Here is a 23,555-nt window from a genome sequence, read left to right as displayed (position 1 = left end):
CATAGCATCTTTAATACCACCATTATAATAATTAGGATATCAAAAGTATCGAGTATACATACATAATTTGCATTGCGGTACACAAATCTGAGCTGATTTATGTTTTTATATCTTTCATTCATTGTTCTCAGGATCAACTTTTATTATCTTGACATTGTGCTGATACATGAAATTGTCCTGAAGAACTTAATGCTATTTCAGGAAGGAGAACATTTAATTGGACATGTATTGTTAAGCAATATAAAAAGTTTTTTGATATTTCCAAATGTAACTTGAATCCTATAGTCTACTACTTTCCAATACCAGTAATCAAGAATCTTGATATAAGCCAAACTAGAGTCCATGTCACCAAAATCCACGTACTTCATGTAGGTTTCTGCACCTGTTGCGGCCTTGATATTCTGCTCTTCTCTTTTTTGCATTGAAGTTCTTTATGCTGTAGGAACAGTCTCTTGAAGCCATGCCTGTTTTTATAACAGTCCCAGTAAATGGATCCTCAGGAGTCTGAAGATGTGTGTGTGTTTGTGTAAGACAGAGTTCATGTATGTGTTGGTTGAGGAAAGCGAGGAGCAAAAATGGTGAAACACCTCACTTCCTCTCTCCTCCACCACCGTCACTTTCTCAGTCTGCGCTGCTTGTCAGACGCTGGTGATGGAGGCCAGGCAGTTTGATGACTTCTGGAGTTTCTCAGGCTGTGTGGTGGGCGGCTCAGGGATGGCGCGAAAGCTGAATGGCAGTCCAATACCGCTGGTGCCAATGTGGCCTGGGCTCAGCGCCGGATTCTGCCGTCTATTGCTTTCCACAATGCTGGATGTGTTGGATGCAAGGCTTTCACGTGTTCTGCATAATACAGAAAACAACAAGGTGTTAGTTTGGAAAAAAAAAAAAGAAGAAAAATCCTGCAATATTGTTCACAATAACTGTCAGACTAAGAAAAGAACTCCACTATAACCGAGCTAAAACCATTCTAAAAGGCGCCTTTAGCAGACTCTCATAAAGGCATACAAATTCTGTTTGGTAATAACAACAAAAATAGCTAATTTCTTCTGAAACAGAAGGATGACTTGTTTTCAGAGGAATTACACATCAGTACAGTGACCTTTTCGTTAAAGCAACCTTGACTTTTACATAATAAATGTTAAACTAGCTTGTATAGCACCTTTTAACCTACCAATGCATAAAATCAGGCTATGAAATAAAATAAAGCATCTTTATAGGTGCTCAAAGTCATATAAATCCATTGAACATGTTAAATATGTGTTACAGAACTACTCATTTATTCCCCATATTTTCAAGCCCATTATTGATCACTACAGGCTACAATCACACTTTCTCAGAAGTATACATATATATATACTTCTGATATCACATTCCATGTGTAACATGTAATATCATGTTACACATGAAACTCAGACCGAAAAGAGCTGTAAAGGTCTGAAAAAAATGACTGATGATGTTTTACACAATCTGCAGGTTGTAACTAAAAAGGCCCGTCAAAGGTAGGATTGTCTATTGAGGGATGCTACCGCAGTGAATTACGGATGCACATGTACGTTTGATGCATATGATATAAGAAATATACGCATGCTCAAGAGGTCATCACATAACTTACACAATTGAACTAATAAGGACTCTCATGTCACAATCACACTGCTGTTGTTCATATAAGGCCACTGGTGTAGTGCTGGGTATATGCTGGTATGTGAAGTACAGCCACCGATTTCTTAGTCATCATGGAGTAAACCCACTATCAAATCTCTTCGATGCATTACAATAACAACTGAGCTGGAATTATTTTTCCTCAGAGGTCAAAGACATGACCCGCCTGTCTTTTCCTCTAATTGACTCGTACCAGTTGCCTACATTTTAATGGGTTGTCAGGTTCATGTATTAGGACACTAATTTTGTACAGATACTTACCCCTTAATATCAAGAAACAGAAGCCATGTGACATTGTGCATATTCTACCACTGGCCCATTTGTGGTTCAAATAAAAAAGGCAAAGTACTCACTATGTACCACTGTTAATCAGGTAGGGTGTTTATCCCAGTTGGATGACCCACTAAAAACGAATCGGGCAGAAATTAAGAGTATCCCCACGTCCCCAGGGGCCATTACACCACTGTATAAGGCTCACCTTACTTCTCTTGAACAAATATCTGTTTTGCTTCATACTTCAAAAATAGAATCAGCTTTAAATCAAATGTGTAGGATTTTAAGGGCGCATGGTGTTGCATGGTTAGCCATAACAGCAAGAGGGGTCTTGGTTTAAATCCTAGCTTTGGGCTCACTGTGAGAAGTTGGCACCCTGTTTGCATGATGAGGTGCAATAATCAGACAACTGATGTACGTTTAAATGTGCAGTCATCCAAAGTTTAAAGCAGAGGACGAAACATAACATAGCTCTCAAATATCTATGTTGATACCAAAATATCAGATTTTTCTTCAAAATATCTGCTGTTCTACATCTTTTCCGCAGACAGAAAACCTAACTGAGCAGGTGAAGAGTAGGTGTCACCCTCTTGCTTGTTTTAAAATGGGTGAATTGTGTAAAAACTGCATCTGTTATCTCCTGGTTTACAAGAATTCAAGAACATTTTTTTTTACAATCACTGCATTATTTAAAGTTGAGACAAAACAGTCACTTCAATTCCAATTATTGCAATAAAAAACAAAACAAACAAAAACAAACAAAAAAAAAAACACTAGCATGTCAGAGATCAGGGTGATGAGACACTCTTAGGGAATTATGACAGTGCCTGACATGCTGTTCCGGTGACACCAAACCGAAAAATTAGTAAAAACAACTGTTCGTAGAATTGCTGTAGAACCTGTCAATATATTCAGATTCAGAACAACTTTGTGTCCCAAATGGGCAATTCAGTTTGAAAGCTTTCCCAGTTTTCACTGTTTAGCACAAACACAACAGTACTACAGTAACACCACGTCAGTGACAACAGATCAGCATCTGATACCCCCAAGTTGCCTCATATGGCCTTAAGCAGATAATCAGGTGACAACAACATTAGAATTATAAACATAAACCTAAAGAAAACACCTGCTGTCAGTATGTAGCAACCTAACAGCAGAAGGAATAAAACAATTAGAATAACTGTTTATTTTCCTCAGGGGTGCAAAATAACGGTTATTCACTGGTAAGAACATGGCCAGATTGACTAATAATTTCTCTTCTTCTTCTTTCTGGACCACTCGTACCTTCCAAAGTGAACACAGATCCTTTAACTGGACTCCAATAATCTTGGAGCAGACTTTGACAATGCTGTTGAAACTTTATTGTCCTTCACACACAGCCCATTAAACTAACCTATGAATGAGAATGTTGAGAGACTTCCAATAAAAATCTGCTAAAATTAATGAAATATTTCTGGAAAAACACCAAAGGAGCTTAGCTTCCACATCAAGTGAATTCTTTGTTGTCTTCGATTGGTAATTGACTCTGCGTTTGTATCAAACTTTAGTCGGGATTCAAACACTGTTCCCAGATGCTTGTATGCACTTACAATTTGGACTTCCTCACTGTGTATGATGCTGAATTCTGGTTGATCAATGTTTTTCTTAAATTCGATAATTAGTTCTTTGGTTTTTGTCACATTAAGATCAAGAAGATTAGCAATGCAACATTTGACAAAAGCAGGTAAAACAGAGACATGATCTGACTGTGGGCCTTGAGGAAGAGACAGCAAGGCAGCATCATCAGAAAACTTTACAAGGTAGCTGCCTACTTCAGATGTCCTGTAGCTGTCTGTGTACATGATAAAACTGAACTGACAGGATGAGGCATGAGAACCATTCACAAAAACCTGCCGAACTTTTTAGTTAAAACATGTAGAAGCCACAATAAAATCCAATTAGGTAGCATAAAATAAGAGGCTAGCCTCTCAGTCAAAATAGAAGGCTGCATCTTATTAAAAGCTGAAGAAAAGTCAGCAAATAAAAGTCTCACATGGGATTCAGGGTCTTTCAAGGTGTGTATACACTCTCTCTAAACTGCAATGCGTCAGGTCTGCCATCAATTCTCGAGATAATTCTATCTTTAAACATTTTCTCAACAGTTTTCAGAACAAGGGATGTAGGAGCCACTGGCCTAAAACTTCGGTTATCTTGAATCTTTTTTAACATGCCTTTCTATATTTTTTTAAATATATATTTCTAGAGTTGATGTTTTCCATATTGTAGGTATCTGGCACACCTCACTGAGCTGGTCTGCACAGATTTCATCAGGGCCTAATATCCACTCTCTTGAACAGAGTCCTGACATTACTTTGGTATCACAATATCATTCCCGTTTTCAGTCTTAGTATAAGAGACTCTTAGCTTTGTAATATCACTTGAGAAATCAGAACGTTCAAAACGAGAGAAAAATAAATAAATCACAAAAGCATTTGGCAAGTCAGCATCATCCACACCAGCCACAGTAATAAGGTTCTGGGTCTATTTAGTGTGTTGATTTAAGGATGCCACAGATTTAATCCCTTATCAAGGTGCTCTGAGGTCCCCACTATTGTGCTGTCTTTCAATTTTTTTTTTTCTGTTGCTAGTTTATTCTGGCCCTCCTAATTTATAAACTGCCATTGTTGACTGTTCTCACACCCAGTTATACTGACCGTTCTAATCTTTAGCGTTTTGACCACAAACAGATAGCTCGGATACTTCGCAATACAGATTCATATCTGATAAGTAGCAATGAGGTGTGAGAATAAAGTAATAAAGTACATAAAGTATGAGCAAACTTTCTTTGTGACAGGTCAGTCGTCTCACTTTGGGAGCATCACCATCTACAGCAGGTAGGAAGATTAGCAGGCAATTAAACAACTAAATCATTTAAGCCAGAGGAAAGCAAATTCAGAGATTTGCATGAAAACGTGTACTGGACAACAGATGCTTTAAATCATGTTGAAATAATGGTGTTTTACTGATTTGTGGAGTTTGACTGTTCGACTTTTTTTTTTAAATCACATTTCCATGATGCAGCAGAACTGAGTATATAATGTGAGCAAAAAACTGGAATGCCAGAAATAGCCTTGGACAATCAACTAGCTTGCTGACTGTTCTGCCCAAATCATAGAGATGGGTCTTCTCTGGACACCAGAGTTTGACTAACTTGGGCCATCTAGTTAAATTATGGAAGAATAATGTGAACAAGAAAAACTGCTTTAGTATTGTGAAGAGTGAAGCTGAAATGTGGCACCTCTGCCGATCTAGCAGATCTGCAGAACCAGCAGCGCATGTGGAAGTTTGAGGGTTGAGGTACACTGACTTTGTATAGAACCATGGTGTAGGAGGATTGAGGATTACCTTCCTAATTATTTACCTTGTAGTCTTATAAACTTTTACCAGAGATTTCTAATTTAAGCAATTTTCTTGATTAAAACCTGTTCTGTTTGATTGTCAGTATGGTTAATATGAAATGATCTGAGATCTGTTTTCAGGAGACATACCCCCCAGCATCTCAGAGCAGAGAATGCTGCTCATTTCCTTATGTCTTTGAGACAGGCCACACCATAGTTTTTTTTTTTTTTTTTATATAATTTTCTGTAACGTACAGTTCATTTTAGCACATACCTGGGGGAGTTAAATCCGCTGTCCACTGTGACACTACTGCTGTCCATGCTGTCCAAACGGGCAGAGTGGGCCGACTTCTGGCTGCTGCTGTTCTCTGTCTCCTTGGGGCTGAGTAGGGTCAGATTGGTCTCCAGTTTCCGCTGCAGATCATGGTCCTTTTCACGTTCCAGGAGCCACTGCATGGTTCCCTCTCCACCACCACCGCTGCCTCCACCATTACCACCCCCTTCCCCGCGGTCTTTGTTGTCCTCTGCTGTCGCCAACTCTTTGTGCGAGTCCTCCTCTGCCTCTTCCTCCTCCTCATCATCTGATACATTATAATAGTCAAAGGAGGCAGAGGGGACTGTTGGCTCTAAGCAGCTCTGTAAAACTGCAGGTGACGCTGAGGAAGTGGCTGAATTGGAAGGCTGCTGGGGCTCAGGATTGTCTAGGGCCTCTGTTGATTTGGCATGTGAGGCTTTCCGCAATGTGCCGGACTTGGTGTAGCTGCTGTCCACGTAGCCAGTGGACAAGGCATTATGTGGAGGTTTGAACAAAGTGTCCTTACTGAAGATCTCTTTCCTCTTAATTACTATGCTGCCTCCTCCCCCTCCAGGATCTACATTGTGTTGGTGTGGCGTCAACCGGGCATTTTGTGCAGGCTCTGGCGTCTGGCTTGGCGTCAGTCGCGCTGAGCTGCTCTGTCCCTTTGCTGCCGACAAGTCCTCTTTGTACTCCATTGTATGAGGAGAGGTGAGGTGAGGCGTTTGCCGGTCAGCTGGAGAGCCCTTTCGGAGTCCCCCTGATGAGGTTAATGTGTCATATTCTGATTTTGCCTGAGGCGAAGGGGCAGTAAGGATTGTTTCATTTGATGTATTGCACTGGAAGTACTCATCTGTTGAGGGCTTAGGAGAAAGTCCCATTAGTTCATTATATGTCGGTAAGCTGTCTCTGCTTTTGTTCCTCTCTATCGTACTCCGGATCCTTGACTCGTCCAAACTCCCTTTCCCCAAATCAGGCACATTAAAATCAGAGTGGAACTTAGCAGCAGAGAACATGATCCTTGAGTAATGGGAGGACTTCTGCGTGGCCCGCAGGGTGCCATCGTCAGTGTAGTAATGACTACGCTCCTCCAGACAGGGTTCAAAGTCTTCTGGTGCGCCCAGTGATGGGCCCTTGAGAGAGTTGTCCATGGACCGAGATCGTTCTTTAGCTTGATCTGACCTTTCATGACGCGACTTCCTGTCCTGATTGTGACTGTGACTTCTTTGCACTCTGGACTGGCATGTTCCACGTGAAGGCTCAGGGAAGGGCATCTCTGTCCCTCTTTTGGCAAGCCCACCAGACACATCCCACTCAGGGGTAACAGGGCAGTACGATTCAGTAATATTAGGGTTGCTGTGAACCAGGTACGTTGCTCCTCCGCTTCGTCTGCGCTCCAATGTGTACATAGCTTCCCGAGGCGAACGAACTAACGAGTGGCTAAAGAAGCGGTAATCCCTTTCCATAAACACAAGATCCCAGTTTGAACCCTCAGATGGGTCTCCCCTGGACGTCCGGGGTTTACTATGAGAGCGCGACTTACCATGTGGAGCCCTCCGGTGGCCTCTGCCCCTCCTGCTGCGTGCACTGTGCTGGGCAGATCCCGCTTTGTTCTTCTGTGTGCGCTCTTCCTCCAGTCTCTTCATCACGGCCGTATGCCTTGCGACATTCTCCACAGTTAGGTCGGGGTTAATTCTGCGGATTATCTCCATCTCCACCTCACGGGGAATGGGTGTGGTTGGCACATCCTCATCACGGAGGGGCCACTCCTCTGGGGGGAACTGGGCTGAGAAGGTGGCCAGTTGTCTCATTTTGTCCTTCTTGAAACTCAGTCTGAAGAGCCTGAGTCCAAACCTTTTGGATTGCTTCTCGCCATTTCCACCGCCACCACTTCCTTCTTTCTTTTTGGTCAGAGTGTCAGTTTTATAAGGGAAAGACGTGATGCTTTTGTTCTTATCAGCTAGATCTTGAGACGGTGGTGGCTGAATAGGTGGGGACGTGGCAGCTGGGGGATAGGGATATGATGGCGGCTCTCCCCGGTGCTCCTTGGATGATGTGCTTGGAAGAGGCTCCCCACCATTGTGATCCTTAGGTGGCTTACTTTTATAGGAATCTCCCTTGTGCTCCTTCGGTGACTTACTTTGGAGCGTTGGGGCATGTTGTCTGGTAGGGTCTTCACGATAGGAATTGTATGAGTCATTGTGATTCTTGCGAGGAGGCCTTTCCCTCAGACAGCCTGGTGTGGATGGCGTGACATTGCCAGACTGAGGTGAGGTGCATTGCTGAGGTTGTTGCTGCTGCTGCTGTTGCTGTGGTTGCTGCTGCTGACGTTCTGGAAGCCGATCCTCCAGGTGATACCACTTATTGTTTGTTCTGATGAGGGAGGGAGTGATAAAGTAGGTCTGAGGAGTGACAATGAAGTAGCCCTCTGGAGTTGGGTATATCTTCCTCTCTCGCACCAGCATGTTCAGGGTGTGTCGCAGAACCTCTGAGCTGGGTGTAGGCACGCCTGTAGGAAACACATTTTGGACACCATTTTATATACGTGATTTAAAAAAAATGAACAAACAAATAAAACTTATGAAAATTGCATGACAGCAAGAGACACAGGATAAACTGAGAAAATGTTCCTATTCAAGCATTGAGTTGTATGCAAAACTGAAAAAACAAAACAAAGCTGTAACAAATTTATATAAGATCATATTCTTTGTCTCATGTAACAATTTAGAAATATTTTACATAAACTCAGCCTTACATATTCAGCATATTTTAGAATTGTTGGCGCTCTTTTTTCAAACAGGGCTACAATTTATGAGACAAGCAATTGGTAGTTATTCTAATTTGATCTATTTAATTTTTCAGTGATGAAAATATTTTTTATTTTCTTTAATAACATTGAGAATGATGACATTTTGCCTTTGTGCTGACAAATCTGACTTTTCTTTAATCATCATCTTCCTCTGCTCACGCATGGCTATGTCTTCTAACTATTGTAATACTGACATCGAAACATGCTCTGAGAGACATGCACTGGCAATCTGGCAATGTTAAAATTCTTGATCAAAGAAATTACACTACTTAAAGGAATCCCTCCACCTCTCTGATAGCATATGACAACGTGTATTTACTTAGTACAATTTTCAGCATTTGCTGTCTAAAAGATTTAGGTTTGTCTAATATAACAAATAAAGCGGTCCAAGCAAAAAAATAAAATAGTGAAATAAAATGAAAACTGATATTTATACCGAAATCAACACTACGTTAATTAGTCTTTGAGGTTTATTTCACCAATGTGGTCACAGAATGATACAGACTTCAAGAATACAGAGTTCAATGTCCAAAGAGTCCATTTGGACAGAATAAAAAGGTATCTGCTCTTTATTGAGCGCTGTCGGAGAGCTGTAAAGAGATGGTAGTGCCATCGTCTTAAAAGAAGAAAAAAATCCGCAGTTTCTCAGGGGAAAGAATGTGTGAAATCTTCAGAATATTTTACATTCCTGCATAAAAATGAACTGTAGCTTCAGTGAATGTACAAATGTACAAAAGTACAATGGAAGTCAATCAAACAAATTACAAAAATTTCACACATGCTTATAAATCAATTATGGAAAATGACGCACTAAAAACATTTCGTAAGCGGCAGAAGTAAGTCATCTCTCAATATTTGGTGTGACCCAACGGTGCGGTAATTTGGTCCTGCAGATCAGCGGGGTTGATTTTTTTTTGGCCATTCCTCAATACAGAAGAGCAACTCAGGGATGTTGGTGGACTTGATTTATGTCAGTTTTAGAGACTTTGTCTTATCCATTTCCAAAACAATTCCTTTATTCATCTTAAACCATTCTTCAGTAGAACGACTGGTTGTTGTTTTGCTACAGGACCTACTTTCTGTTGAAGTTAAGTTCATGGGCAGATGTCCTGAAATTTTCATTTAGGTTTTGCTGGTATAATTCAGAACGAATAGTTCCCATTTTGTTAGCAAACCATCCTGGCCCCGATGTACCATAATAAGCTCAAATTACTTTGATATCAATACCACATGGGATGGGAGAAAGTTCTCATGTTGGGATGCAGTGTTTTTCTCTCCAAACAAAACACTTCTCATATATGTACTTCTCATTCTCAATTCAATCATAAAGTTGTAGTTTGGCCTCCAACATTTTCCAAAAGGCCTTTGAGCTTGTCCACCTGATTTTTTAGCTTACTGCAGACAGGCAGCAATGTTCTTTTTGGACACCAGGGGCTTTGTCCTTGCAGCTCTGCGGTGACCACCACTGTTTTAAGTGTTCTCCTTATGATGGACTTATGAACCTAAAATCAACCAATGAGAGTGAGGCCTTTAGCTAATCAAAAGCTAATTATTGCTCTGGGTTCTTTCTTGACCTCAAAGACAATCATACACTTTCTTTTTGGAGTTCTCTTTGTTGGTAAACCACTCCTTGAACTCATCCATTTGTACACAATTATCCTGATTGTGAACCTATGGAGTCCAAACTCTTCAACAATGGTTCAGTAATCTTTTCCAGCCTTATGAGCAACAATAACTCTTTTTTTCCCCAAGTGTTCAGAAAGTTCCTTTGTTTGTGCCATGATACACTAGTGAAAACCAGACTTACATATATCCCTGTTCTTATCATGAAGACATTCCATCCATGCCATTCCTTTGATTGAAAACATCCAACTCTACTTCCTCCTCTAAATCAACCGTTATTCATATATATTCGCCTGCCTTTTCTACTAACAGATATGTGACATTAAAAATGTTTCCTACATATATAAATGACCAACCATGATGTGTTATTTGATTGGCAGATGATGTTTTAGGTTACATTTGTGCAGAATCATAGAAAACTCTATAATAAATTTCAAAGCAAAACCATAATGACAAAGTTAAGAAAGAAAGAAAAAAAGTATTGGAACTGATCACACAATAATGGCCTCTCATAATTAGTCTAATATCTAAAGACACAATGCTTTATTCTAAGTGTGCCAGGAGTGTCTTGTGAACCTTTAAGTGAGATTACTCAGTGTTTAAATGCTCAACTCATTGATATTTGCTCTTTGAAGATTGCTCAGTCTTCAAAGAGTAGTGAATAAAATATCAAACATAAAAATGTTTGAGAATTTTGCATCAAGAATTTAGTGAGATGATGGATCAAAAACAGACAACGGAAACAGACACCAGATTAAAGAATGCCACATTGTGTATACCACATAATATTTTCAATATTTCTTTGTGGACATATTTGTGTGTAGTTAAGTTCCATTTTGTTCCAAAGTTCCATTTTAGGAAGCAGGTGAGAGGGCTTACCTGGGAAGCTGGCAGTGAGGTGCTCCACCAGTGCCTCCTGGTTGACAGGCTTGTGGGCAGAGTTCATAGCAGAGATGGCCAAGCACAAGATCTCCCCCAGCGGGATGAATTGTGACTGGCTGATAGGTGACATACTGATCGGAGACACATCACCTGCAGGAGGAGGTGGAGGAGGCAGAAGAGCACAACTGTGAGATCATGAATGAACAGCAGGTGCAGCGTGTGAAGCTATGATGTAATGGTCAAACAGCAGCAGTGTGCATGCTGCCTGAAACCGCTCCTCCCCTCCGCTCTGTGCTTCCTTAGCCTCTCACTGCTGCTTTTTCTTGTAGGTTAGCAAAGCGAGGCAGCTGCTGCAGCAGCCGTAACCGGAGCATGAGATCACCTGAATCTTTGCGACCTGCTCGTCTGATACACATCATGTTTGAAACAAAAAAGGGCGCAGAAGCAGCACTTCAGGAGCAACAATGTAGTAAAATCAAACTCAACATAACTGACTTGAGTGTCACACTGAGAGCTTACACACAGAAATTCATGGCTGCCATAAGCTGTCTTCGCTGTCAGCGGTAGCGCGTGATGAGATCATCCTACAACCGGAGGGCTGGCTTCAAGCTCCTCTGAGAGCGAACATCTGTCCTGCTGGAAGGTTGTAAAGCAGCACACTGAATACAACCCTGCAGCATCTGTGCAGTAGTGACCCTGTCCTCTGACCTACATCCGAGTATCACACGAAACCATGCAGAAACTGCAACATTAAATCCTCTACATTTATTTCTAATTTGACATTCTATTCCCTAATCTTTACAGTTAATCAACAAACTCAGAATTCCTAATCAATGTTCTCAAGTTTTATCATTTGATGTCCATGTTTCTTTTGCTCTAGCAAGAATGTGTGCAGAACTCTGCCTCTACAGCACACTCAGCTGAATGGTCAGTTAAGCAACACGATGACGTTATCTCTGCTTAGTATTAAAACCCCCGTAAGCTTTATGTGGCTTTGCTCGATTCATATTAAACACAAGAAAAGCCGACTCTGTTAGTCTGTCAGCTAAAAAAAGAAACGAAAAAAAGAAGACCGTCTTGTCATTTGCTTTTTTAATAACCTCTCATAGTATTTATTGAAGTCTCTCAGAGGGGAGACAAAAAAAGCAAATATGTGTAATAACAAACACTGAAAGAATTTGGTTTGGTTTGCATGGTGAGGATATTAGACCACAAGATTATTAGAACACAAAACACGAGTTAGAGACGATACTTGACTTAAAGGTAATACAGTCCTATATATATATATATATATATATATATAAACTTAAGACTGGCCATAATTACACAGAAATATTACAAAACAAAAAAGTAAACATTTTTCATAATGTTCTGCTGCTAGTTTGATATATAGAATATAAAACATGAATATGACAAACATAGTACAATATGTCAGAAAATAGGAAAAGCTACACAGACTTGAACACACTAAGAAATAATGTCATGGATGGTAATTCATGTGTCCAGTAGGGCCAAACATAAAGGAAAATCATAGAGCGTATAATTCAAAATCTTTCTTGCTCCTCTCTATTTCTCTTTAGATTAAACCAACACATTGGAAAAACAAGGAAAAAGGGGAACATTTCTTACTCGACAACATAAATATTTTGGTCACTTTGAACTCCATATCAAATCAGGTCTTTCCTAACTTTGAGCAGCCTTGCGTAGAGAGGGTGGAGCTTCTAGCTGGGGGAGTGTCAGACTTACCTGGCGCACGATAACTTGGCGGGGACGGAGAGAAATGCGGAGGAGGAGCAGGAAGATGCTGCTTCTGCACACGGATGTCTTTCTCACTACGGGAAAGACTGTGCTCCAGCGGGCGTTCGGGAAGCTCCGAGCTGGGCCAGGCCCGCCGCAGATTGCTGCTGCGGTTCTTCTTCATCGTGACCCCTATACCAGGTGGCCTTCACTCCCCGGGGGCCTCTGGGATAAGGTGGTGAGGTTTGGGGGATTGGTGGAATGGGGAGGAAGGGGAAGGAAAGAGGGTGGTGGGGAAGGGGGAGGTCGACCAACCTCAGGCTCAGTGCCTCCCCCGCATCAGTGAGAACGTCCCGCTAGAGCGATCACACACCAGACATGGCAGAAACCAGTGTGCACCTTCACACACATTCACACGTCTCATTTACATCCACGAGCAAGCTACAAACGACCGTGTTCGCACTGTGGGTGGTTGTCATCGGCTGCTGGGCTCTCCCAAGCGGATCTAGAGTGATGGCAGTGGCGGCAGAGGTGCAGGTGATTGCACAAGGCATCACCCTTTCATCGACATCAGTCCCAGCCACCATTTGTAGCATCCCCATTTGCATGCGTAGGGAGGCACATTACGTAGCCACTCTGATGTGGGAGGAGGGAGCGGGAGAGAGGTGGGGGGGCAGGGGTAGAGATGAGGGAAATGGGGCATTGGAAGCAAGGAGGACGGTGAGAAAAGATTTCAGTGGAGCTTTTGGGATCTGCTTGTTCCTTTTGAATAGAAGGGGGGAGGAAAGGAGGAGATGGATAGCTGGTCACAGATTCAAAGCTTAAGAGGCCCAGTCTTCGACAATAGCTCAATTCACCACAGGAGTGATCGACCGAGCCCCGTAAAACAAAAGAGCCCGCTTAAAAAAGAAACGGAAATAAAAGCTCCATTCACCCTGAGGGGCAGTGAAACCTCAACAGTATGCCAAGCACTGGAGACACTACGTTCACCTCCATCTTTATCCGATCAAGCACAAGACCCCATCGTCCTTTCGACAACAGCACACCAGCAGAGGGTGGGGAGAAAAAAATGGAGAGCATAGAAATAAATAAATAAATTCAAGAATAGATATCCAACATTTCCCTCAATCCAACGGAAGAGGCTCCCGAGCTGATCGCCATAGAATCCATTCATTAAAAGGGGGAGGGGGGGATGCAAACTCCAGTCAACGGCAAATCTCTTTCAACGCTAATGCTGCAGCTGCTCCCAGCACCTCCAGGAAGGGTGTGTGAGTATGTGTGTGTATGTGTGTGTGAGTGTGTGAGAGTGTGTGTATGTGTGTGTGAGGGAGAGAGGGAGAAAGTGTGTATGTGCGCATCCGCCTGCTGCGCGCGATTCTGCGTGAGCATGCATGCGTCTGTGTCTGGGTGATTGAGGCTGAGGGGAGGGGAGGAGAGGATGCAAGGGAGAGAGATCGAGGACATACATAAGGCAGAGAGGAGAGCAAATATCAACAGATCGAAACACACACACACAAGAAAAAAAAGAAAAAAAAATTCAGACCTCAGATGATGTCCAGGGAAAGGCAAGAACTCAGGATCTTTGGCTAAATCTCCATCCACACTCTCCTTCCTCCTCTTGTTACCTCAACAACTTCTCTGTATCACTGGCTGTACTCTTGAAAGACGAGGGCCCCCTTTAACCACCATCCTCTTTCTTTTTGTGCCTCACCTAAGTGTAAGACAAAACCCACAACCAATGGGGATCATTTTAAGGCTGCCAGTTTGTGTCTTTGTCATCACAGCTTTCCACCGGTTGATTCAGTAACTTAACTGTGTGGAGCAGCAAGTAAAAAAAAACATACGCCAAAGCCGCCAACGGACTCCTGCTGACTCACATGTGTGGAGTGTGAATGGACGGTTGGAGGGGCATTACAAGGAGCAAAGTGAGAGGGCAGGACGAGACATGGGCGGAGGGAGGACGGTGTCACAACCAATCTGCTCCAGTTCACTGATACCAAAAAGAAAGAAGAGTGGAAGGGGAAAAGAGGAGGAGGAGGGAGAGCAACACTACGGCGGCCATTTTATTTCTAAGTAGTGCTGCAACAGCCTTTGTTGCCATGACGACGCAAGCCGATGATCTCATAGCTGTTACCTTTGAGTGCTGTTCCCTTAAAGAGCCAGATACTCAAAATAGAAAGCTGACAGACACCACATAAACAAGGGCTGTCTATAACATAGAAGGAAAATACTAAAACATTGAGATCCCAATCTGTGAACCACAATTATACTAACAGGGGGAAAAAAATGGGTCATGTTTTGATAGTATAAAATCCTATAAATATACTCATCAGCAATGATTTTATTTCCAAAACTTGCAAGATATCTACAAAAACAAATCCTGGTTTAAATGTTAAGGAGTTACACATTAGTTAACAATGCAGTTCACAGAGAATTCATTGTCAATTTGATAATCAATTAAGTAACTCATCGGCATTTGCTTGTAGTATTTTTAATCGTCAGAGTGTGATGCTTTTCATCAGAATTTATGACAACTTATTAAATATGATGCATAAAACAAGCCGTTTTTTTTAGTTTTTTTAAAATTAACATTAAACTACAACAAACTTTTTAAAACAATTTTCTGACATTTGGCTGTCCCCCTATTGGTCTTTTTAGAGCCGATAGGTGGAGCTGAGTGTGATCTTTGAAACTGGACAGAAATATGTAACTTGGCCTAATCTTTTTCACAAAGGAGTCATTTGTAAATGTTGCTAACGGTATAACTTTGACACAAGATTTAGTCACTTTTGAGTCACCTTCAGCAACGTTTTTCAACAAATCAACTGCCGACAAATCTAGGTACTTTTTAGACAAACATTTTGTCAGGAAAATTCTCTCAAAATTAGGCTCAGAGTTGATGGAGACAATCAACACAAAACATTTATTCTTTCAGCAAGGAGACAAGTACGCAAAACCTATCCAACGCTGACTCAGAGTTGTCTGAGTTCAAAAAATTATACTATTGCTATTTATGTTACTTATTAGCCACACAAAATTGAGTTCAGACAGTAGACAAAAACAATCTCACTTGCCATACAATGTTTTGAGAACTAAAAGATAGAACTAAACCTCCCCCCATCACATAGTACAGCTTTTTCTCATAGTATAACTTCAGGATTTTTCTAACACATTCCCAGTATTGCACTGCAAGAGTGAGGTCCTTCTCCTGCTGCAGGGACATCTCAATCAACTACAACCAGCGAGCCATTTACATGTGTGTATTGGTATTTCTGTGGTAGATTTATGGTAAAGTATACATATATATATATATATATGTGTGTGTGTGTGTGTACATCAATCACACCCCATGTAGTGTCAAGGATTTTGGCTATACAGCCAACATGACAATGCAGTAAGTTCAAGAATGATTGTTTGAAAGTTAGCTTGAACCATAAGGGAGACAACCACAAACACAATTTTTGCAGAGGGCAAATGTGAAAATCAGTAAAGAACAAAGAAGCATGGCTAAAAAGTCACAGCTTTCCACAGCACTGGACAGTCTTAGTTATTTAAGATTTAAGTTTACACCCCACCAATCAAATCTTTAGCCACAATGAATTCAGATTTTTATGCAGCAGGGCACGACTAAAAGAGCAACAACAGCACAAACACAAGCACAAGTAGCCAACACCTCAGATTGGTTCACATATTTTTGGAACTCACATCAACGGGCAGCAAAACACAGCAACAAGCAGATGTGTGTTTGCGAAGTTCAGTAAAGCACCAACGCATAGCAGATGCTAAACTGCCAAATCATGTCTGATCGATCACTCTACACTCGTCTTTATCAGCAATCTTGAAATCCTTTTAAGGTGACCTTTGATAGCGTTGGGTCACTTTTCAGTCACAATTTCAGGCCTGATTTGCCATCTGACAACAGAACCAAAAACAAAGGTGTTTTTGAGAGCAGCTTAGTTGAAATTTGTCTGAATTAAAACACAGTCTATGTGAGCACAGTATTAGAGTAACTGTAAAGGGCAGTGGCACAAAAACAGTGAAAATGCTATTTTAAATGCAACTGTTGATACGATATCCGGTGATTCGGTTTAGGCTGATGTGCTCCCTGTCGTTTGGATCATATGCCACTGTTTATGAGCCAGCAACAAAGCAAAGCAAAGTAAAACGCCCTCTCAAATCTGTTTGTCAGTAGTAATCAGTCCACAAACTAAAAGTGAATGAACCAAAATCTTCACTAAAATGTCTGTGTCCATGGCTCTCATTAAAAGAAACAAATATAAAAAGTCTTTCGGCTTTGGTAGTTTTTTTCTGTGATGTCAAGCACTGAAGGTATTTCACCCAGAGCATTCTATTTTATACTCCCTCTTCCATCCTTGAAATCACCAGCGGTTCATATTAATCATGAAATCAACAACAATTAGCTGAAGTCACACTCAAATGATTACGCTAAAGAGGACAGATGAAGTTTGAGTTGTTGTGTTCAGCACAAAAAAGATGCATTCGATGTGATTCACACATTAATCAAGGTCAGGACTAAGATAATGCCTAAGGTTTAATCCATGTGAAATTTACACACACACATTCACAAGAAGTTGTTTCAGTCTAATGTATGATAGCGTGAGGTTACGCTAGCTAACATAGCCTCACGTTCCCTATCTTATCATTGCATAGAGCCACAGCTACTGTTGATAAAGCTATGTGGCAAGATTAATCATGGTGTAGCCCAGCATTAATGATGGTGATTTAAAAAGGTAAAAATAAATCTAACAAAAGAAAATAAAAATAAAAAAACGAACTTCAAGAGTGTCCAATATGGCAGAGTGTTATAACATTGTCATAAATATTAACTTGATGGCTTGGAATAAGATTCATTGACACATCAAAATAAAATATGCTGTAGGCAGTGTTTTATAACATTTTGTGTGCTAAAGGAGATGACTCAGCTGATAGGTGAATTAAATAAAAACACACTGTATGTTAAATAAAATTACCTTTCTGGGTTTGAATACAGCTGCTACCAATAGACTGTATAGAAAAGATGATGTAACCTTCCATTTAAACATTTTAGCTGTACAAAACTTAATTGTATCATATGGACAACAGGGCAACTTGTTAGTTGCAATTGCAAAATGTCTGATTCTGACTTTTCACTTGATTTCTGACGTCAATAAACACTTTTCTACTGAATCCATAGTCATAATCTCTAGCTTCACATCTCCTTCAATAGAGTATAATATTGAGTCATTGTAAAATGGATGATAAAGGAAACTGTGGTTGGGAAACAACCACCCTATAGGCCCGGATTGACCAAAAGGCCAAAATGCTGAACTTGAGGCATTAAAATAGTTGATCTTAGCCACAGGGTAACATCACAGTCCTCACCGGAGTCAACAGAATATACAACACTGGTCTAATAATTTTTAAACATTTTAATGTGTTAATGTCAAATACTACAGTTTTAAGGATTCGTTAAGGTCACTATACTTTTTCCTAAGAGGAAGATGAGTGTATATGTACCAAATTATGATGATATGTATTGCATTTCATTCCAGTAACACAACATCAATTGAAATCTGCCTGCAGGAAATAACCCTTCATGAAACAGATATCACAGACATTGGAATGTATGAGTTATCAGACACCAACAATCAGACCTGTGATCTGTTTCATTCTCATCCGACTTCCTCACAAGCAGGAACTTTATTGCCAGTGGTCTGCCCTCCAGTGGCACACGTACTCCAGCGCAGTGCCAGTTAGAAGCTCACTGTCTGGGCCTGACATGGAATTAGGAGACAGATTTTTGTCCCAACAGCCGACACAACACATCCGGATCTGACATCAATATATCTATGGCAAAAAAAACCCTCTGCTGTGTCAAACATTTCCCCCAATTCTCTGCAGAGACCCTCCCTTTCCTTCCAGTGGAGGTCTGTGCTTTAGCAGGGAAATACAGTTGGGTAGAGTTTTCCTGAACAAACGCAGTGCTTTTCCTTCCTAAGGAGCACTCACTCCTCCCTGCCCATTGTTTAGTCTCACCTAATCAGACTGAATCGTCTATTAAACACTTTGTTTCCACGCAGCTGAAAACCCACAATTTTGGTCTCGATTTATCAATCCAGCCGTCATTTGGCTCTTGGCCCTAATTAAACAGTCTCAGACAGTTTGGTGGATTATCTAGACCATGTGGAACTGTGGCATCTGTATAAGCACATTTATTTTATGGATATATAACAATTAGATCTAATTTCTAAGTTACAAATGTTTGAATCCACCCCACTTCCACTGCAGCTTCAGCAATAGCTTTATTTATTTGTTTGTTAGTTGATAAAAGATCATATCACTGTTCTCAGTATGAGCAGTTAAATGTCAAGCACAAAGTAAATTCTTGCACACTTAGTTAATGAATACCTACATTTAAAAAAAAAGAACATGAGTCACATCACCTTCCAGCATGGTGTTGATAATCAGTGTTGTATTGGCATCCATTTTTATATTATTATCAACATTATCTTTACATGAAAAAACGAAAACACAAGACATCTTAAAGATGATTCAAAGAGAACAGTGGAATTCAAGAAGAGTTTCTCTAAAGACTAAACAAAACAAACAAAAAAATTAAATGAATCAAAACTATTTTACGTGCAGAATTAGTTGGCACAACTGAGCTATTTCAGGTCATCTCAAAGAGGCGCGATGGTTAAAATTTAACTATTGAACTCACATAGCTGCACAATCAAACTAAAGTATAATTAAGCTGCCCAAAACTCTGGCGGCAACAAAGCTGCCATCAAAATATATACTTTCTGCAGTTTAGTGCTGCACAGCATTTAAACTGTTAAAGCATTAAATGACCCATATAAATCTCACTGTTGGCCTCAGCCTGAGTTGATATCTAAAAGCATTAAATTGGGACTTTAGTTCTGGGAACTACTCTGCCTCATATTAGTCTGTTGGTTCAGGTATTGTTGAGTTTGGTGAGCCATTAGCGCATAAGACAAACATTCCACAGCTTATCAGTGTTTGCTACCAATGAAGCTGAGCCACCTCTTCTGACGCTCAGATGGGATAAGAAGCCAGTCATCATCGATATGTAGAAGAGGTTTTAACAGCTTTCAGTTCAACACGATTGGTGGTGACTGGCAACTGTTTAGACACTTGCACACTGTCTAAAAAGAATTCAAAAACAGTTCAATTTAGATTTCAAACTGAGGAACAAACTGAGGACAGGATACAGAGACTCTTCCAGGGAACATTTCTCAGCCTGTAAACTAACACACAATAAAATCCAATCAACTGTGAATTCACACATATAGACCAAGACCACTATTGGCTTTTATGTGGGTTAATTCAGGTTTACAATTCACTCTGACACTTTAACTTGTAGTCCACTGTCGCCGGAACTACAACTCCCTTGATGCGACCACAACTTCAAGTGTACCAATGCTTTTTTTTTTTCCCCCCATTCGTACCCTTTATTCATTTTTCATTCAGTCCGACGAAAACACTTTAGACGTTAATCACCAGCAAATTGTCATGATCTCAAATCTGTTACCATTAAAGCACTTTCGCTACGTTTTTTTTTTTTTCCCTTTGTGGCTTGCTTCCTCCATAAATCTCGAGAACTTGATACACTGTCGCTTTTCGACTTTATCCCTTCAAGCTGCAAGAAAAAAGGTTTGCAATATCTTGTACCTTCCTTTCTGTGGTTCAATGCTGCTCACTGATGAAACTGATGACCCAAACTGAGGCACCACTGTGACACTCACATAAATAAGAAGATCTCTGACATGCAGCACGCCTCTCTCTTAGGGAGGCCTGTGAAGGCAGCATGATGGGTGCAGGGGTTGGACTTGCTAACAAAAACTTGAGTCGTCCCAACCTGTCTCAACAGACACATAACTTATGGCTTTGACAGATGGAGGGGAGGATGAGCGAGGAAATACTGAACTGAAGTAGACCTGGGCCTCAGTCCTGAGCTCCTCTATCTGAATGAGTAAGCCAACATGAAGCAGCTGAGGTTACAAGGTGAGATGATGCCCTAACTCCCTTCTAAGTCAGACTAGCTGTGACTGGTTTCACGCAACCCGCTGTCAACCTCACTTGACTCATAGACTCGCAATGAAATGTAAAAAAAAAAATCTCAGCAGAAACTTTTTGAACTCGCAGCTGCAAAGAGGAAGAGCCGTTTTTTTTTTGGTTTAAAACCAGTCAGCAGCAACATTTGCCAGTTATCAGCTTGGTATGGAAAACTTTCTCTGTGTTGTGAGTCAAATACTAAAAACAAGCACAGTTTTATTGTTTTCTATTGCTCCCAAGTTTCACTGGGCCAAAAGTAAGACTTTCGGTGTGGATTTAGAGATTTACATCAGTCTTTTGTAAGTAAATCTCAGTTTGTAAGTAAGTAAGTCTCAGTCAGTCAGACAGAAAATCCCAGACAAGTCTCGAGTGTAGCTCCAGAAAGGGGACGTGGGGAACTAGCCCCCCTCCTTTAACTATTCTTCTCCTCGCAGAAAATAATATTAGGAGACTTGATCAACTCGTTTCGGATTTAAGGCGATACTTACCTTTACCTCGGTCATACTTTTCGCCTTTCTTTGTCATCCTGTCGGTCGAATTCACACAAGACAAAACAAAAGAGAAAATACGCTCTCCAGACACGGATATCTCAAACTTCCCGAGCTCAGTGTTCTGCTTCTGTTACACAAGCACCTGCCTGCGCATCAAAACATGTCCATGTGGAGTGAAAATACGTGGCAACCTGCCTGCGGGGGTTTGTTTTGCTACACTTTCTTGTGTGAAATAGTTTACCCACCTATGCAGTTGATGTCAAAGCCCTGTGGTGGTTTCAGGGTCCTTCGTGTCCACCCGTTCCTGAGCACCTGAAGGTGGACCTCTCCACCCTGAATCAGCAGCACATGCTCGTCTATCCAGCCGAGAAAGAAGATCTCGGAAAGAGCGTGGGTCAGCGCCTTGTTCCAGAAATGCTGCAAGTTGACGGCTTTGAAACTGGCGAAGACCTCGTAACCAGTGCGATGCTGCAACTTTTTGGAGAGCACGGCCGGTGATGGTGGGGAGTCCTCCTCATCCTCCCTGCAAACCTGCGACAGCACCAGAGCCAGAGAGTGTGGAGTTATGCGGAGAGACTTCTCCATCCTCGGTGCGGTCACACTGGGACTCGGAGGAAAATGCACTTTCTCAACTCAGCGGCAGACACATTGTCTCTCGTTCTATAAAAAGTCTTGAACTTTACATCAACTGGTTTATTCGTGTTTAATAACACAGTGCAAGAAATCTGACCCCGATGCTATGAATGCTTCGCTCAGGTGCTCCATGTAAAACAGGGAAATCAGAAACTTGATACTCCGTCCACTGCTGCCACCTCTCCCAACTGTAGCTGTCAGAGAGCATTAAGACCTATTTTCAGCGACAACAGAGGCGAGGACTTCTGCTGCATTCAAGCGCTCCTCGTAAACTAGTGTTCTTCCATTCGAACAGCTAACATCTGCCTGTTTTTTTTTTTTTTTACATTTATTTATTTATTTTTTAGAAATTATTTTGTTTTCCAACCAAATACTAACATCATTGTCAGCAACAACAATACGAGCAGAAGAGGGGGCGGAAATATTTGAACACCTGTATGATGCAATGCAAACGCAACCTCAGCTCAAACGTTACTTGACCATATAGGAAAAGGAATTTTGTCTTGAACAGAAAATTTCCCTCGCTCAATATTATTACTGGTATGGTCCCGATTAGTGCCTTTAAAACAACGACAAAAAACTTTGTGTATTTTGACTGATTATATCTTGAATGAGTTTAATCAGAAGCAAACTGAAGAGAACATCGTCAGCCTCATGCAAATAGCTCATTTCATATGGTATTCACTTAATGATGGCTATGTCTTTTCCTCATCTTACCATACCAAGGCTATGTCATGCACATAGAAATATGTTTAAGGCTCATTAGCATCTCCATTTGGAACAGTTTTTTTTTTATCTAGTCAGTCAAACCAGTCAGTTGTCACAGAAATAATATTTAATCACATAATCATTATAACGACGTCAGAAACGATAATGTATAGATGAGAGTATAGAAGTATAGATGAAAATGCCCTGATTTTCATGGGTGCATGAAACTGAGTATATTCTTTAGGAGGACTGTGGATCAGTTAGTAAGCTACAGTTCACAATAATGTCACTTAGGATTCAATGTTGTTTAATTTGTTTTCAGAAAGAAAGAATGATCTTTGATCATTTGATAATGAGCAGCTGTGTCCCAACCAGGCTGTACCTAAATGGTACAAGAGTATACTAAATAAGCAGTTTTTACCTTAGTTTTTACCTAAAAAACTAAAAAAAAAAAAAAAACGTCTACACAAGTGATCCTGAATTTGATATTTCATCATGACATAATCGTGAAATTAATTATTAGTTTCTAAGAGAAATCTGCCAGTTAATAAAATGGTTCAAAGTCAGTCAGTGTTCACAAAGTGGCCCTTTGGCCTCTTCAGGAAGCAAGAGATAACTATTAGGCTCCAGCAAATACACTGTTTCATATAGCTGCAGGCCGATAAAGATGGAGACACCAACATGATAGTGTGGCCCAACAATCATCACATAATGCACATTGTGATCATTAAAACAGCAAAGATGACTTTTGATTCAGTCATTTCTTGCTTAAGGGTGTTAAGTGTAAATTCTGAGATTCTGCCCTTCAAACTCTAGTATTTACTTTGTTTTACGCAGATGATGGATTTCTGTAGTCAGAGCATTTTGTAAGTGGCCTGCAGCTTGTGTGGAGGCAAGTTTAGGTTAATTGCATCTTTGCTGGCAGTGAAGGACTCAGAGGCAGCAGTTTTATTTGGCTCCGGGTCTTAGGATCTGGTGGCCCAGTTCTTCTT

General features: G+C 40.9%; 1 protein-coding gene across 2 annotated transcripts; it reads right to left on the bottom strand.

The window, feature by feature from the left end:
• stox2a (storkhead box 2a) lies at positions 1-22,044 on the bottom strand. Of its 2 annotated transcripts, none has more exons than XM_072384842.1 (4): positions 21,468-22,044; positions 10,916-11,068; positions 5,584-8,113; positions 1-840 (listed from the first exon to the last, which is right to left on the bottom strand). In XM_072384842.1, exons 1-4 carry the CDS (start codon positions 21,805-21,807, stop codon positions 639-641), a joined length of 3,225 nt encoding a protein of 1,074 aa, XP_072240943.1. In that variant the 5' UTR covers positions 21,808-22,044; the 3' UTR covers positions 1-638. The 2 variants fall into 2 exon arrangements, with proteins under 2 accessions (XP_072240943.1, XP_072240944.1); XM_072384843.1 differs by lacking the exon at positions 21,468-22,044 and adding an exon at positions 12,665-14,164.
• Between the last annotated feature and the right edge of the window lie 1,511 nt (positions 22,045-23,555).

The sequence above is a fragment of the Leuresthes tenuis genome, unplaced genomic scaffold, assembly GCF_036924035.1.
Source record: "Leuresthes tenuis unplaced genomic scaffold, fLeuTen1.0.hap1 SCAF_4, whole genome shotgun sequence".
In the NCBI taxonomy this organism is placed as follows: domain Eukaryota; kingdom Metazoa; phylum Chordata; class Actinopteri; order Atheriniformes; family Atherinopsidae; genus Leuresthes; species Leuresthes tenuis.
The sequence above is the reverse complement of the archived record's forward strand: the minus strand, read 5'-3'. Positions and strand labels throughout refer to the sequence as shown.

Coding starts and splice junctions, on each gene's coding strand:
- stox2a (XM_072384842.1), bottom strand. CDS start 21,807: ATGGAGAAGTCTCTCCGCATAACTCCACACTCTCTGGCTCTGGTGCTG. Junction 11,069..21,467: donor CTTTGACATCAACTGCATAG/GTGGGTAAACTA, acceptor CTCCTCCTGCAG/GTGATGTGTCTCCGATCAGT. Junction 841..5,583: donor AGCGGATTTAACTCCCCCAG/GTATGTGCTAAA, acceptor TGTATTATGCAG/AACACGTGAAAGCCTTGCAT.